Here is a 16,275-nt window from a genome sequence, read left to right as displayed (position 1 = left end):
GCAGATATTTCGGTCTGTCGTAGTGGTAGGCCGGCCGTTGTCGGCTCACGAATTTGGGCGGGCATTAAAAGACGCGCACGCGGAGAGCAAAACGACCGCTAGAAGCCGCATGTACAAGTACGATTTATGACGAATAAAGGTCATTGCTACTGTGCGTGCAATGCTATGTCACTTCCGTGAGCCTTCCGTAAAAATGCCATGACAAGTAGCGCAACGGTAGCATGTCCGAGACGCAAAAGCGACGGCATCGTACCGCCCGCCACCATTTGCACTCGACGCTTCCAACATCCCACTTCGCATCTCCAGATTATGCAGCCAAGGCCGGGTTATCTTTCTGGAACCAGCCTAGCTTGCATTTAAGAAACTTCTAAAGCGACCTCTCGAACCGGCTTAGTCGCCGATCAGGGAACTCCGTCTTCGAGACGCATCGCTGCATCACAGCATCATTAGAGGAGGGCACATGTGGTGCGCCAATCTTCTGTGGGTACGCTTGGGCCGTCATGTCATCTGAGATCGGATGATAACAATAAAACTCACAAGGTTCGCGCATTGGTTCGTACAACGACTACCCGCGAAATGAATTAGAGCTGACAGACACCTATTGGCGGTCCAGCATGATCACCCAATATTCAAGATCTATAGTAGATTAAGTCATACGGTGTGGAGATTAATTGCAGCAGCCACCACCCACCTACCTGCACACCGTTCACCTATGCTGTGCATAGAGTCGAACGATCGTGGAGGATTCAGGAGTGCGTTTACATGTATTGTAGCACCTGGGGAATCAATAAGGCCGAGCGACTAAATGAAATGAATTGTCCTGCTTGCAAGTCAGTATTGTTTTTACCCTACAGACCAAATAACACGAGGTGATGGAGTCCATCATTTTCCACCCTATCTAACCTCGGGTGCAGCAAGGGATGAGGTGGTAATGAATGTACTTTGAGGCACTTGTAGGTTCGGTCCTCCTGCCTTTATGTGATCCTCGACAGTCCATCTGTACAGACTCATCCGCGGAAAGAGCGTCCAAACGCAACTGCTTGTTCTTCCAGCCGTCGAAGCTCGAGTAGGCGTCATCGCAGGTAAGGAGAACACCATGGCGCCGGGCGGTTGTTCAAGGTCGAAAAGGCTGTAATGTATTACATCCGATTCGGCCATTGGGATCGACTATATTCAACTCCTCTCAAGGTTAGTGTTTGGACATTCTGTTCCTTTGAATGTTATTTCAGTCACAATTTCATTGCATTACTTTCATAAGCTGGGTCAATAGTCGACTCTCGAACTACCATACTTCACTCGTGCGCTGGGATGAATGAAGCGCTGTTATCCGGACCTTGACTTGCGGTCAACCACAAGTGATGGGATGGAAAGCCGGCAGAATGGAAAGCTACAAGAACCGAGACAGCCAGTGTTACACCTCAACGACTGGAACCAGGAATTGGCACACAAGTGGCCTGCAGGCCCCAGGCCTTTGTCTGACATACGAGAGTTGACTGAACCGAGTCTACTGGATGCAATCAACCGAAAGACTACTGCCGATGTCAAGTCTCACAAGGTCCTCATACCTCGCAGCTCTCTAAAACGTGGTCCTTCGCTCAAGCGCGGAGGCTCTGTCAGGATTGTAGAACCAACCGTGTCCTCTGAGGACCGATTCGAAGCTGACGTGGAGGAATCGAGCCATGAATCGCCGGCAAGCGTTTTTGACAATTCGAGTATGTACAGCATACCTTTCTCCAGCGTACCACCGCGTGCAACATCTCAGACACGCGATGGCACTAGAACCCTACACTCTGCGCGTTCAAAAGTGTCGCCAGCCACAATGCATGCGGCGAAGGAGAATACTATATACAACCATAACAGCAGTTGTTCTCCCGTAACACATACCGCAATGCGCTTTGCTCCCGTTTCATATCAATCCACCCGGCGACTTCCCTCAAGGACATTTGTGCGTACACCTCAACCCAGAGATATCCTTGACTCGCCCACCCACCGGCATCCTCGCGTAGGGGTGGAGCTCCAGATAGCAGCGCCGTTGTTCGTAGGTGGAGGTAGTATTGAGGGCCATGTGAGGGTCGTCGTTGACGATGCAGAGAAGACGCGGAAGAAGAACAATCTCAATATAATACGTCTAGCTGTAGACCTGGTCGGTATCGAAGAGACGTCCAGTATTCGAAGGTCGATATTCCTGGCACTGGGAACGGAGCTACTTGATGACAACCATCCTCCCCCTAGGAATATGGTCCAGCGTGGTACACCAAGATCTGCCAAGGAGTCATCATGGACGCTGGCTCCATCTTTCACAAGTTTACCATTCATGTTGAGCCTACCGTTAGACACAGGTCCGCCACCCTTCCAATCGAAACATGCGCGAATAAGGTTTGTTCTTTGTGCTACCATGATTCTCTCCGATTCGGGCAAGCAATATATAGTGCGATGTTCCAAGGACATCGCGATACTTTCTACGTATGATCGTAGGTGTCCGGAGAAGACTTGTACGGTCTAATCATAGCTGACTTATAGCCTGTAGCAGAGAAAGCGCTGAGATCACTTCCTAGTTCCCTGACCGTTTGCGACGAGGTTACATCGACAAGACATGGTGCCATCGAAACAACAAAGTTGACAGCAGGACTTCATCGACAGGTCTGGGTCAGCGGCGGTACGATCTTCGTAGACATACACGTCGCCAATAACAGTCGCAAGACGATCAGAAAACTAGAGCTTAGTCTAGAAAGAGACATTCTCTGCTACAGCCATGTACGATATATGACAAACTTTTGCTACTGGCGTACACTGACGCGCTTCAGGCAGCTGCAGCTACACTTGAGCAATCGGCGAGCCAAGCACGGATATTCGAGAGCAATACCAAAACTATACTGAGCAAGTCCTTCCTGAAACGCGGCGCGCAGGATTGGACTGGGGTCGAGGCATACGATTCTAGTACCAGAACCTGTGACCTAGAAGTACCACGCGGCCATGCTACTGTCAAGTGTGGTAAGTCACCAAATGGGATCTGCCAGCAGCACTATTCTTGTGCTCACAGAAAGTAGGCAAGTACTTTGAGGTTCGGTACTTCCTGAATGCCCTGGTCAGCACAGCACATACGTATGTCATACCTGATACCGAGCGGAATGCCTGAACTGACTGTCGTCTTCCCGTAGGAAACTAGTGTCGGTGCAGCTACCGATTATTCTTATTCATATGGTGAGTCTGAGCAAACACCAGGCATATCTGTACACACTAATGTATTTCGTAGAATTCTCTGGATGTTGTTCCAAACTCCGTGGCTCAAGTTGCAGCCGCTATTGAAGAAAAGCGATCTCACCACAATCGAGGCCGGTCCGAGAGTGCAATGAACCGCAGAACCAAGTACCGGGGCCTAGATCGATCTCAGAGTCAAGCGTCGCCGTCTCCACTTGGGAATGAGCTTCCGCGTCGCACGTCGAAGCTACAAGGGCGAGCTTTCGCAGCACCAAGACAGCAGTCGCTCGATCGGAGCCGGGCAGATGCGTTGGAGTTGCACAAGATAGGGGCATTGATCGACTCGTCCCCTCGGAAGTTCATGGGAACAATGCTTGCAAATCGAGGCGGAAAGCGAAAAGGTGAAGCTAGCAAGGCGACAATCGTATCACGACCCGCGAGAGAGATACACAAACAGCCGAGTAATCTATCACTTGGTGGGATTAGTGTAGGCAGCTACACTATCTTCAACGACAGCAGTACATCTGAAGCGGGAACGGAGTACGTCACCCCGCCATCGAAGCGAAAGGGCCGTATATTTGATTCTGCCGGCGTCGAAGGATCGGAGAACGACGGTGGCGACGATGGGCACAGTAGGCCAAGGCACACCGTAGGGAAAGCATTGCGTATGCGCAGTACGCGCAGCGTTGATAGTGTCCAGAGTCAACAGTCAAACATGACTGCGAGGAGCAGATGGAAGGTACGCTTTGGCGGCGGTGGAGGCGATGGCCGAGAGATAAATCATGCGCCAGGCATACGGCGAGCACGCAGTGGTTTCGGCCATCGCCGGCAAGAAGACAATGTCATGAGCGCACGCGCACTTGGATTGAGGTGTTACGCAGGTGGGCCTCAGGGAGAAGAACAAAGAGACAGCAGCGAGAACGAAGCCTGGAGACAAGAGGCAGGCCATCAGCCCTCCCATTCGGAGACTGCTGCTGCCATGCAAACGCCACCCAAGACAACAGCAGCAGGTACCGTCAGAAGACCAAGTCGCGAAGGAGCAGCAGGATTGTTCAGAGCCTTGAGCTGGAGAGCGAGGATCGACGACGACCAACGAATCGACAGAAGCAGATTCCAATTCAAAGCTGTCAAGAAGAAAGGAAGTCGCAGTGGGGGCTTGGGACGATGGTTCGGGAACCTGAGAGGAGGGGCAGGCGGGGATGGAGGTGGTGGTGGTGGTGATAATGGCAATGGTCATGATGATGGCAGCAATGGGGGTATTGGCAGAGGGTATCATCATCATCAGCAGCGGCAGCAGCAGGGGTTTCTCGCTGACCGAGGTGACTGGATATGAAGGTGACACGACTGGCTTTTGGCTTTCACCAGGACTCCAGACTGATGAACAGAAATTAGATCAGGTGGGACGAGAGGCGCCGAGGACACAGCACGACAAAAAGCTTAATTACATTATAACGATTTGAATAGCATGGAAGCGTTATCAAATGAATGCCTCTTCAGACTCCTCTTTTCCTTCTAAGCGTTAAGCACCTCGAAAATACCTTAACATGGCGCTTTTCAAGACACGACTCAAGGTGTGTATCAAGGCAAAGCCTAAGTCTTAAAAGCAAAGCAAAGCGAGTCGAAGAAAAGACAGGGAAAAGGCATAGGAAGTGATTGTGTATTCGATTTGCTCTCTGGTCTGGTCAATACATCCGCCCAAGCCCACCATAGCCGGTCAAAATAAACAGCACGACCGAAAAGCACTCCAAGAAGCGAAAAAAAAAACAAGAACAATATTTTGTAAAAGTCCCCAACCCGATCCCCAATGAAAGGAAAGAAGAAAACCCCGCTCGCCTGTTTCTTGAGGACAGTCTGAGAACACCATCGTGTCCGACGCCAGCTGAAAACAAGAGGACACAGATGAGGAAGAAGAACAGGAAATTGTATTTCAAACAAACCAAAACAGAAAAAACGCTGAAGATCCTTTCTTTTTGCTCCTGTTGCGCCTTTTATGCGCTTTGCTCCTTACGCCCCTTTGCTATTGCGCCATTTGCCGTTGTGTGATTGTAGTAGTGGTCATTATACATGAGAAAAGGCTTTCCTCCGTGTGTTTTGTGTTTTGTGTTTCTTTTTTGGGCGTGGATGAGGAAGATTATACAGTTTTGATTTGTCCTGGTTAGACACAGGAGCTGTCTGTCTAGGGGGTACATCTCCGAACTGACTAGCCTCAGCGACGCTTGGGAGTAGCCAGAGCGTTAAGTCTGGCCTGGCTGAGGAAACCAGGTCGTTTCTCCTTGGGCTTGCTGGTCGACTTTGGTTTGACGCCCAAGGTGGAGTATTTCCTGGGTGTCTTCATAGGCTTGGGCGTGGCGGCAGCAGCAGCAGCAGCAGCAGCAGCAGGCTCAGGGGCGATGGACCTGGCTTTCTTCGCGGGACGCTGCTGCTGCTCGCTTTCGGACTCGTCGACGGCGCCACCGTTCTCTTTGTCGCTTGATTCGTGCTTGGAGGTCGAGGCTGGAGCAGCTTTGCTTTGCTCAGTAATGCCGGACAGCTTGCGCTTCTTGCCGATTGACTGCATCATCTCGGGCTCGACACCGACGTGGCGAATGGAGGCGTTCGTGTTCTTGGCGGGGCCTGCTGTGCTCGTTGAAGAGGGCGCGAACGAAATGGCATCGCCGGCACGGAAGGTAAAGTCGCTGCCGAGCGCCATGGTCTTGCGTCGACCACCCTTTTTGGTAGCTGAAGTTTCATGGTCTGGGAGTTTTGGGTAAGAGAACACCGGCTGTGCTGGGGCACTTCCGAAAGTGGCGCCCTTGCTGAGATCTCGGAACACTGGCTTGGAGGGTGTCTCGGCTTCGTCCGTATGCTTGTCCGAGCTGTCACGGTCCACTGTCTTCTGTACCGGCGCAGTCTTGGGAGGAACAGCGTTGGCAATGTTGTCGGCGTCCGGGTCTGGCTTTTCTGGTGTGGCGAGGTGGGCAGCTGGGGCCTTGGGCGCCGCGGAGGCTGTCTCCTCACGTCCAGCTAGACCCTTGGTAGAAGCGGTGAAGTCAACATGTTTGCGCACTGGGGCGGTCTTTGGCGGCGCATTCATAGTACGGATGTCTGAGCCAACAGCCTTCTCGGGCGTAGCAAAGTGGGTTCCATTGGCTACCTTGGCGGGATCATTCGAGTACAAACGCTGCGGAGTGCGCAGGATGGATTTGATGGGGGAAGCGCGAAGCAAGTTGAACCGCGCCATGAGGCTGCCTCCCGAGGCCTTGGCAGGTGTAGCACTGGTGTGGTTGAAGGCCTCCGGGATGGCAATCTTGGAAGGCGATCGCGCCAACAGAGGAGTCCTGCTCGGCTTCTCTCCGGTTTCCACTGTCTCTTTAAAAGTCATCTTGGAGGGAGAACGAGACATGTAGCGAGTCGCGTCAGCAGGCTCAGCTTCACCATCCTCTTCGGTCACAAGTGGTCTTGTGACCTGCGGTTTGATTGCGCTGCGGCTGAGCAGAGGGCTTTGAGGTTCGGGGTGCGTTGCAACAGCGAGTGCGGCGGGAACAGGAGGCTTGGAGGGCGAGCGCGCAAGTAGCGGAGTCGACTGCTGCTGCTTCGGCTGCGCTGCTGCAGAAAAGGTTGGAGCAGCAGGCAAGGTTGGCTTTGAAGGACTACGAGACAAGGTAGGGATTCCGGTACGCTTGACTGACTTGATGCTGGACGGGCGGGGCTTCATAGAAGTGGTGGGTGTGCGATTGCCCCTGGACAAGTTCGGATTCGAAGGGTGGAAGCGAAGTGATTTGGACTGGCGAGGGGTCGAGGGAGTGTCCGCCGAAGAAGACGAAGTAGGACGAGCGGTGGCAACATCATCCTCTGCAGCGCGCTTGACGCGTTTGGCGGGACCCTCACTGGCTCCAGTGGTGGGTCGCTGCAGGCTGGGTTTGGAAGTCGAGCGCGGTGGAAGCTGCGAAGATTGCTTGAGATCAGCCTTTGAGTGAGTCCTCTTGCGCGAAGACTCGGCAGCGCTTGCAGAAGCAGCGTTGGTAGCTTTGGTGTCAGCTCGCAAAGCAGCGGGGTGGTTTTCAATCGAGTCCATTTTCTCAAATGCGGACATGTGAACATCACTGAAGCGTCCAGCTTTGCCTTTGGGAGTGGCCATCTTGCGTGCGAGGAGTTCTGTGGCCGAAGCAGCCGAGGAAGGCTCGGTGGCCAGCATCTGTTCTCTGATCTTTGCCGCTTCTTCTCTCTTCTCCGACATGAGTTTCCGCGCCTCTGGGCTGAGACCCAGCGAGGGGCGACTGAAGGTAAAGTCAAACTTCTGTGGAGGCTCAAAGGCCGGTCTGGTCACTTGGGCCTTGGTAGGGGTCGCCTGGGCGGCTGCGAGCTTGTCGACGTCGCTGATGCGGCCTCTTCCTTTGGCGGGCTCGGTGTGAGGAGCGGCGGTCATGCTGGAGAAACCCAGCCATCTCGCTTCGTCGAGGGGCTTCGCCGTGCTCATGTGGTATTTCTGGGGATGCATTTCTCTGACAGCAGGCTTGATGGGGGTGACGCGCTTAGGCGTGGCATGTTGGCCGGTGATTGCTTGTGCGATGTGTTCTTCCAATTGACTGGGGTGCTTGTCAGTCGTCGAGGGCGAGAGGATGGGCGAATATGACTGTGGGAAGGCTCCGGGCATTTCATCAGTCTCGGCCACAGACGTCAACCTGGGCGCTGTCTTGGGTGTGCGGATTGGGTCAGTTTCCTCCAAGTTGGACACTCTCTGTGGCTACAAAGAACAAGAGATCAGTCGGCCACACGTCTGCGCGTGATTTTGTCACAATACAGGATTGCCTTACCTGAGGCGTCGACGACACCTTGGCCCGGAGCCTGGCCGATGTGCGTCGAGCCATGCTGTTGCTGTTGCTGTTCTTTGGTTGCTTTTGCGTATTACGACGTGTCGCGAATGTCCAGAAACGCGATCGAGGAAAACCAGGTATACACGAGCGTTGGAAAGTGTATAGTCAAGCCGTAAATAGACGATCCAGATAAAGAGGCCGTTAAGCTGGGCTTGGGGTGGGAGAGGAAAGCGTATCAGAAGTTGAAACGGCGGTGATCAACTCGATACGTATCAGTACAAAGGACTGCAGACTGCAATGCTTTAGGCACTGACTGAAGATCGATCGGACAACAAGAGGGGAAGAACAGAGGAGACGAGAGCGCGTTCGACACGAATCAACAAAGACGCATCGAAGGTGTAAACACGAGACAAATGACCTGCACCTCGCCATAAAGTACCTACTGTACATGGAGTAAGTTACCGGACCTTAGCTACCTTTACTGCAAGTCTCCATACAAAGGTACACTTGATACAGTAAGTCCCAGTAACAAATAAACAGGCACTGGCCACACCTCGATTTTGCTTTTGCCTTTTCACTCTATCTTCGGCCCGTCGGACCTGGACCACTTTTCCTTCCCCTTGTCGCCAAGAACCGTGCGGTGCGAACAACGTACGGTGACATATTTTGTATCGTCGGACTATCTATCATCAAGGTGGTCAATCGGAGAAAATGTTCATCAAGCCTGCTGCACCAACGATTTGTATGGACGACACTGATAATCGTCCTAGCACTCTATACAGATGTAGTCAAGTTATAGTTATTCTGTTGGTAGTACCATTTGTTTCTGTCACTAAGAGCACAGTAGTTGCACGTCACGTGATTGATATAAAGCTTTGAAATTCACATCTATCCTTGACTTTTTCTTTTAGATGACATGCAAATAAAGTCGCCCGACGGACTTATATAACCAAGAAGGCTGTGACCAAATGCCTTCGTCTGTGTCTAAATCCAAGACTGGGCAGAAGCCCAGCAGAAGAACTCGCTCAGACTCCAACAGTGACAGCGACAATGACAGTGCTCCCAGCCAGCGGTCGACCAGTCCGGTAGATCTGGAGCAGAATGGCTCGCGCAAGAGAAGACGACTGTCACCCACAGGATCCGGTTCAGGCTCAGACTCAGACTCGGACTCGGTGCCCCGACCAGTCTTACCTGCACCGATTAGTACATTGAGCCGTATCAAGGCAAGACCAAGCCAAGCCGTGCATAATGACAATAACATCCCGTCTACGATTCAAGCCTCGATCAAAGAGAAAACGAGTTTCGCTGCCATTGATGTCGACCCTTGGCTTGTGGCTTCCCTGTCGAATATGGCCATCAAGAACCCGACCGGTATCCAGCAAGGATGTATTCCCGAGATCCTAAAAGGCAGAGACTGTATCGGCGGCAGTCGAACTGGTTCCGGAAAAACCGTGGCTTTTGCGGTTCCAATCTTGCAGCAGTGGGCGAGAGATCCGGTGGGCATATTTGCTGTAGTTTTGACGCCGACGAGGTTTGTGACGCCCAAGAAACTATATTGACAGGTAGACTAATCTTCCTTTCGCAGAGAGCTTGCGCTACAGATCTTTGAACAATTCAAAGCAATTTCAGCACCCCAATCTCTGAAGCCCGTCCTAGTGACCGGCGGCGGAGACATGAGAGCGCAGGCGATCGACCTGTCGAAACGGCCTCACGTGGTGATCGCCACCCCAGGAAGACTAGCAGACCACATCAGGACGTCAGGCGAAGACACCATCTGCGGACTCCGACGAGCACGCTTCATCGTGCTAGACGAAGCAGATCGGCTCCTAGCATCCGGCAAAGGCAGCATGCTCCCGGACGTCGAAACCTGTCTCTCGGCGCTCCCCCCAGCAGCAAAGCGACAAACCTGTCTCTTCACCGCCACCGTGACCCCCGAAGTGCGCGCTTTGAAAGACATGCCTCGAACACCGGGAAAACCGCCCGTCTTCATCTGCGAAGTCGACACAGAAGACCTAGCCATCCCACCGACCCTCACGCAAACCTACCAGCTAGTGAACGTAGTGCACAAGGAGAAATACCTGCACGTGCTGCTCTCGACGCCCCTCAACCTCGACAAGTCAGTCGTCATCTTCGCAAACCGCACCTCGACCGCCAACCTGCTCGAGCACATGCTGCGCCTGCTCGACCACCGCGTCACATCCCTGCACTCGGCCCTGCACCACACGGAGCGAATCAACAACCTGGCGCGCTTCCGCGCCCGCGCAGCGCGCATCCTCGTCGCGACAGACGTCGCCGCCCGCGGTCTGGATATCCCTGATGTCGGGCTCGTGATCAACTACGATTTGCCGCGCGACCCGGACGACTATATCCATCGCGTCGGACGAACGGCGAGAGCGGGGAGGGAGGGCACGAGTATTAGCCTTGTGGGCCAGAGGGACGTGGCGCTCGTGCAGGCCATCGAGGACAGGGTGGGGAAGAAAATGGACGAGTACAAGGAGGAGGGCGTCAGTGTGGAGACGCGCGTTGTCAGGGATGCGTTGAATGTTGTTGGCGACAAGAAGAGGGAGGCGTTGCTTTCTATCGAGGAGGGCAGAGATGTCAAGGGTAAGAGGAGAAGAGGGCTGGAGAAGATTAATCGGTGAGTGTGATTTTTCAATGTCGAAGATAGGATGGTCTGCGTTTGATTTAGATGATAGAGAACATGGGGGAGTCGCTCGAACGCTACAGGGTATATAGACATATGCGAAGAAGTAGAAGAATGCGAGAAAAAAGCAAAAGCAAAAACATCAACCACATTATACGTATCATCACTCTTTTTCTCTCTGTTCATTCTCCCAAGAGCGCACACCACCTCGTCTCTAGCTAATCTTGTCAATCTTCTTCTTCGCAACCGCGATCTTGCCACCGACCCTGTCGACGTCTTGCTCCGTGAGATCCAGCATCTGGTTCTGCACGACGAGTTCCTCGTTGATCATGATGCCCATCTCCTTCATCCTGCTGACCGCCTTTCCAATCTCCAACACGTCCTGCTCTTGCTCGGCCATGACTTGTTTCTGCAGCTGCAGGACGCCGGTGTTGTTCAGCTCTCTTGTCCTGTCGGTTTCCTTGAATGAGCCGCCGAGAACTCTTCCGGAGCGTTGAGGTCGTTGGCCATTCGATGATGATGATGATGATGATGCCGCCCCGGTGCCTTTCCATAGCGCTTCCTTGTCTGCGCTGGTCGCTGCTGCTCCGCCGCTGGAGCCATTGAGCATGCTCCCTGCGTTCTTGACGATCAAGGCCTTCAGACTGCTCTCGAGACTCTCGATTTCCTTTTTGCTCGTGCCGATCAGGTCTTTTCGTCTTCTGATTTCGCCATCGCCCAGTTTCGCATTCCCGCCCCACCCTCCGTCGTCGTCGTCGTCGTCGTCGTCGTCATCGCCCTTCTTCCGACTCAGCGCCGTGAGTGAGTCCTCCAGTCGGGCGATGCCTGCCGCGGCCCGCACGAGAGACGCTTTGGCCTCGGCGCTGACGGCGTGTTGTTCCTGCGCTGTTTGCGCGCCCTCGCGCTTCTTCAGTAGACCTCTGGCGTTGTGGATCTGTGTCCGGACGTCCCGGTGTACGTCTAGCCATTGCGCCGGGTCGGTGATCATGCCCTGGGGCACACCCATTGCTTGTTTCGTCCTGCCGTTGCTGTTGTTGTTCAAGTCGCCGCCGCCGCCGGGGAGATTGAGGAACGAGCGCCATGCGCTGCTCGCGCGCCATCGGTTATCCTCCGTGTCGACTATCGCCCGCAGATACACTTCCAGGTCATGCCGTCTGGACTCTGTCAACGTCGGGTTGCCGACTGTTCGCCGCAGCCAGGTTTTAGGGGGTAGAGTCGCTGGAGGCGGAAGCCCGGTCTGCGACACCAAGGCGGCGTGCAGGTCGACAAAGTCCGAGTAGCGTTTGCTCGTCTCGTGGATGCGGATGGGAAGCGTCAGTTGTACATGATATAGAGTGTAGGGTTTGTCGCCGGATGAGAGTGATGTCTCCGGGACGGAGATCTGGAGTGGCTGTGGCATCTTTTCTTTTCTTTTTATTTGTCTTGTTGGGCGAAGTAGAGTAGTGTATTATGGTTGCCTCATGGAGGAAAGGGTTGAAACACTATTGGTTTGTATACAGATAAGGTAGGCGCGGTTTACGCAATGGTGTGCAGTTGTATACCTACTTGAAGTGAAAGCAGCATGTAGTGTATGCTGTATTGTAATCGCTTCACTGTATGTTCTGCTTTAGCGACGAGACAAGCCAAAGATACACTGTACGACAGGCAACAATCAACAAATACAAGAAGCGTGTAAATGCGCTACCTCACGCAGATTGAAGTCTTGGAGCAACAATCACAAGTTACAGCACGTGCAGAGCGATTAATCCAAGGTATGATCAATATCAATGCCGCGTGAAGTCATCATCCTTGGCTCGTGCACTGGAGGCTCCCAGGTCCCACCATACCTACACCGCACTAAGAACACCCCGTCGTTCACGATCAGCAGCCTGGACACGTGCAATGGTCTAACAGTACATAACACCCAGAGACGTAAAAGACATGCTGCCTAGCTTGGCCCACATGACATTTAGAAACGACGATTAGGAAACCTTTTCTTCCATTTCGAGGTCATTGACCATGTATGCACCGGAGGCGGTCTAACAATCTTTGCGGCCAAATAGTCGACCATGGGTCACAGCCTCGTGTTGTCCTCGAATGACCTTCGCCATCTGGAGGCATGTTGTGGCTGCGATAGGCCAACACTTCTTTTACTGGTCTTTCGTGCTCATCAACGCATTTTCTATCAATCACAGACCTGCTGCACACTCATCGAGCATATCCCCCCCTTGCCCTATTCCTCCACTGTAGCAGATGTGACTGCCTGTGCTTGTTCTTTCTTATGCCCGAGAGAGAGGCGAAAGAATCGCTAAACGCTCAACGCCAGGAATGACGGGGTATCATCTAGAATGTCTCTTCCTCTACCAACTCTCCTTCGACCTCGGCTGGGATCTCGAATCCCTCCTGTCGATTGAGCGCGTCAGTCATGCATCACTAGATGATGGGCACAGTTTTAGCAGTGTCTTACCTCTGTCGAGTAGAGGATAGCCTGGATCTGCTTCAGGAGACCGTCCTCCTCCTTGTCCAGCTCGGGGTCAGCATCGATGGCTCCTTGAACGAGTAGTTCAATGTCCCGTAGTTTGCTGAAGTAAAAGTCACGCTCGCGCTCCAAGCCCTGAACCGTTTCCTTGAGCGCATTGTTTTCTTGCTGCAGTGCTGCGTTGACAGCTCCGCCACCTCCGAGTGGTGTACGGGTCCTTGCTCCTCCTGTCGTGCTAGCGACGGGTCTCCGTGCAGTGGTCGAGGTTCTGCCTCCTGGAGTAGATGCCGAGGGACCGCCGGGAGCACCCTTTCTCCTTGCTAGGGCGTCGTAGTCGCCGCCTGTGAACATATTTGTGAGTCCTATATTCCTTGCTTGACAGTATTCGCTGCATCTTACCAGGGTAGTATTGGTCCCAGTATCTCTTTGTCCACTGCAAGAACTCTAGGTTGTCCTGCATCTTGCACTTCACCAACTGCTCCACTGGTACAGGGTGATCAATTCGATGCTTGCGGAAAGTGTCTACGAGTGAGAGACCAGATCAGTATGTGCTGTCGTGCATGGGAACGTCCAGGATGTATCTTACTGCTGAGAATCTTGAAGTTCTCGAGGTAGGCGTATTCTGAGTTGACACTGAACTTCACCCGAGACATGGGCAAGTCGACTGCGCTACTGTCAGCTCTTCTTCTTGTCTCTCGTTGAGCCCTGGTTCTCAGTTCTTTGACATACGGAAAATACTGTCGTAAATCTGGCAGTAAGGTGCACTGTATCATGGTCAGTCGGATCTGGCAAGGGCGCCTCCCGCGCAGGCAGCATTTTGCGGTGGGACAAGAAATCATACCCGGTGCCGCATTGCTCGACTTTGGTAAGATTTAGCTGGAGGAGGCCGTTGACCCAAGCCAGTAGCTCTTGTCTGGGAGTCTGGTCAGTGATGTCCCTCTTTCAACCCCTCATGCGCATCGCAGTTGTAGATTATTCACCTTGATTCACCCATCTTGGCCCAGTTTGCAGTTATCTGGTCGACTATATGTTTCTTCCTTGGTTCGACGGTGTCAAGGTTTGTTTCAGCTGAGGCAGAGGCGGGAGATTATGGCGAGCGCAAAAAAGAAAAGTTGGTACAGATATTATATCGTGGGAATGAGGCGAGCTTGCTTGGTTCAATGTTTTCGTGGTTCAGTAAACAGCGACAAATACACCACTCTCCGTGATTGGAGGAGCATTCCCCCGCTGTCGGCCCGTGCACTCTCGTCCCCTTAATACAAATCCAACCTAAAAGTCTTAGCCATACTCGTGCCATATCAATCATACAAAACGTATACATATCTACGACTCCCCAGTGGTTCTTGTTGCTGAATCTCGCCGGAACACTTGCACGACAGTGATACATGTTCGACTAAGGTCCTGCTGCCAATTACCTCAAGTCATCTTCTTGCGACACGAGCTCACCACGATGGAGGTCCGCGGACTCGCGGACGCGAGACCACCTGGTATAGACGGATAGAAGCGTTCCGTTTTCGTCCACTATCGAGTACCGTAGTGGTCAGATCGCTCCAATCCACATTACGACGACCTGAACAGGTGTTTGGGTTTTCTCGGTCAAGCTCACCGGATGCTGGACGACCGGCGACTTCGCTCGGAACTCTGCCCTCCTTTGAGCACCAACGAAATATACGCCGCGCATTTTCAATGTGGCAGCCTACCTGATAGCGGAGCTCCAATTCGCCTGCGGTAGCAGTGGCTACCTGACCCTGCGTCTACCATGGATTCAATCCACCAGCAGATACATCCTCGAAACCATCCCCTCACAAGATCTGCTTGCGCAAGTCTTGGTTCTGCATGAGTTATGAGTTGGCAATCCATCAGCTCTCGCATACCAAGTAGACCCCCTCTTCCTCATGCATTGCATCTGAGCAAACCTTTTTCAGGTTCTGCCTGGGCGAATCATACTGGCGAACGACATATATAATGGTCCTCGAGGTCAATCACCTTTCCTGTTTCTCTCCTTGCAAAAACCTTCGAACTCGTCTTTGCCACTCAAAGTGGACACACTTATCTTCGTATCTCACGCTTTTCCCCCTAAGATCAAGGTAACAAACATAGCAGACATGGGCGACTGCGATTGCTCAACCTGCTGCTCCTCTTCCTGCTGAGGAGGTGGCTGTGGATGCAAGTCTTGTGGTGTGAGTCGGACGGAGTCCTGGCCCAACGAGTGAATTATGTTGACTATCACATAGCACTGACCTCTTCACTGTGTCATGACCAAGAGACCACGCACACGGAACTCTTTTGGATATGACTCAGTACGGTTCCACGTCAGAAGTAGGCGGCTTACATTCTCAAGTGACAGCAGGAGGCTTGGAAAGAACGTGAATGAATTGGGCAGACTGAAGTCGGAGTGTCACAGTGTCGTGTAGTAAGTTCGGAATAACGAGGCATGAATCATCACCCTTCGGAAGCCAGCAGTCTTACGTGGATTTCTGTGACGAGTGTCTGTTCACGATTTGTAATCGCTTAAGGATGAGACTCCGAATTTACTTCTTATGTTCATTACGACATGTGCTGTGCGCGTCGTCAACGTGAGCCCAGCGGGAACTTGCCTCGAGTGACGAGTGGACATGACTTGCGGAGTTCGATGCTGGCTCCGAGACTACCGTCGCTCTTCTTAACTGGCGGCTCTTCTGGACAGCGCATGCGCTGTCTAACTTACAGCATTCTTGACGGCAGGTAGTGGGGCATAGAGGCAGTCATCCTTTACTTCCTAAGGGAGATAAGGTACAATACAAGTAACATTTGAATTGCAAGGACTGCATGATAGAGTGCTCTTCTGTACTGTACTCTTACATTGCAGGAGGCCGGCAACGCCGGCGGAGTCGAAGATAAGGGCAGTCGACGCGCGACGGCCCGCGAATGACAACGATCGGCCGATTCGCTCTTTGTGCTGTGGGTCGGAACGACAGTGTGTGCTGTAACCACAGAATGTACTGTGTGTCGAGGGCATTCGCAATCGGCTTTTGTAGCCTTGTGTTGAGCATGGCATGATAGAATTAAATCGAATGGACAGTAAGATGTTGAGTGCGGCCGTCATATGACGGGAAGCCAACAAGAGCGGCTACAGCAGCATGATTTGGAGATGCTTGTAGATAAACTCCAGCGTGGGCTTAGCGAGATAGGACTTGGAGCCT

General features: G+C 52.8%; 5 protein-coding genes across 6 annotated transcripts; 2 read left to right on the top strand and 3 right to left on the bottom strand.

The window, feature by feature from the left end:
- Positions 1-1,363: 1,363 nt before the first annotated feature.
- Positions 1,364-4,531, top strand: AAFC00_004691 (uncharacterized protein; the record flags this gene model as incomplete). Of its 2 annotated transcripts, none has more annotated exons than XM_069348187.1 (6): positions 1,364-2,471; positions 2,528-2,754; positions 2,805-2,991; positions 3,048-3,102; positions 3,159-3,201; positions 3,254-4,531. In XM_069348187.1, the coding sequence occupies 6 exons, from the start codon at positions 1,364-1,366 to the stop codon at positions 4,529-4,531; spliced, it is 2,898 nt and encodes a 965-aa protein (XP_069196792.1). The 2 variants fall into 2 exon arrangements, with proteins under 2 accessions (XP_069196792.1, XP_069196791.1); XM_069348186.1 differs by having other exon boundaries at positions 2,396-2,471.
- Positions 4,532-5,404: 873 nt separating this feature from the next.
- On the bottom strand, positions 5,405-8,045 carry AAFC00_004690 (uncharacterized protein; the record flags this gene model as incomplete). Its single annotated transcript, XM_069344373.1, has 2 exons — positions 5,405-7,921; positions 7,992-8,045. The coding sequence occupies 2 exons, from the start codon at positions 8,043-8,045 to the stop codon at positions 5,405-5,407; spliced, it is 2,571 nt and encodes an 856-aa protein (XP_069196790.1).
- Positions 8,046-8,959: 914 nt separating this feature from the next.
- Positions 8,960-10,633, top strand: AAFC00_004689 (uncharacterized protein; the record flags this gene model as incomplete). The annotated part of the gene is made up of 2 exons (XM_069344372.1): positions 8,960-9,522; positions 9,577-10,633. 2 exons carry the CDS (start codon positions 8,960-8,962, stop codon positions 10,631-10,633), a joined length of 1,620 nt encoding a protein of 539 aa, XP_069196789.1.
- Positions 10,634-10,849: 216 nt separating this feature from the next.
- AAFC00_004688 (uncharacterized protein) lies at positions 10,850-12,034 on the bottom strand (the record flags this gene model as incomplete). Its single annotated transcript, XM_069344371.1, has 1 exon — positions 10,850-12,034. The coding sequence occupies one exon, from the start codon at positions 12,032-12,034 to the stop codon at positions 10,850-10,852; it is 1,185 nt and encodes a 394-aa protein (XP_069196788.1).
- A 923-nt stretch (positions 12,035-12,957) lies between these two features.
- Positions 12,958-14,087, bottom strand: AAFC00_004687 (uncharacterized protein; the record flags this gene model as incomplete). The annotated part of the gene is made up of 7 exons (XM_069344370.1): positions 12,958-13,017; positions 13,082-13,434; positions 13,493-13,615; positions 13,680-13,757; positions 13,823-13,857; positions 13,935-14,006; positions 14,074-14,087. The coding sequence occupies 7 exons, from the start codon at positions 14,085-14,087 to the stop codon at positions 12,958-12,960; spliced, it is 735 nt and encodes a 244-aa protein (XP_069196787.1).
- Positions 14,088-16,275: the final 2,188 nt, after the last annotated feature.

The sequence above is a fragment of the Neodothiora populina genome (assembly GCF_041146345.1).
Source record: "Neodothiora populina strain CPC 39397 chromosome Unknown canker_contig_3, whole genome shotgun sequence".
Classification (NCBI taxonomy): Eukaryota; Fungi; Ascomycota; class Dothideomycetes; order Dothideales; family Dothioraceae; genus Neodothiora; species Neodothiora populina.
The sequence above is the reverse complement of the archived record's forward strand: the minus strand, read 5'-3'. Positions and strand labels throughout refer to the sequence as shown.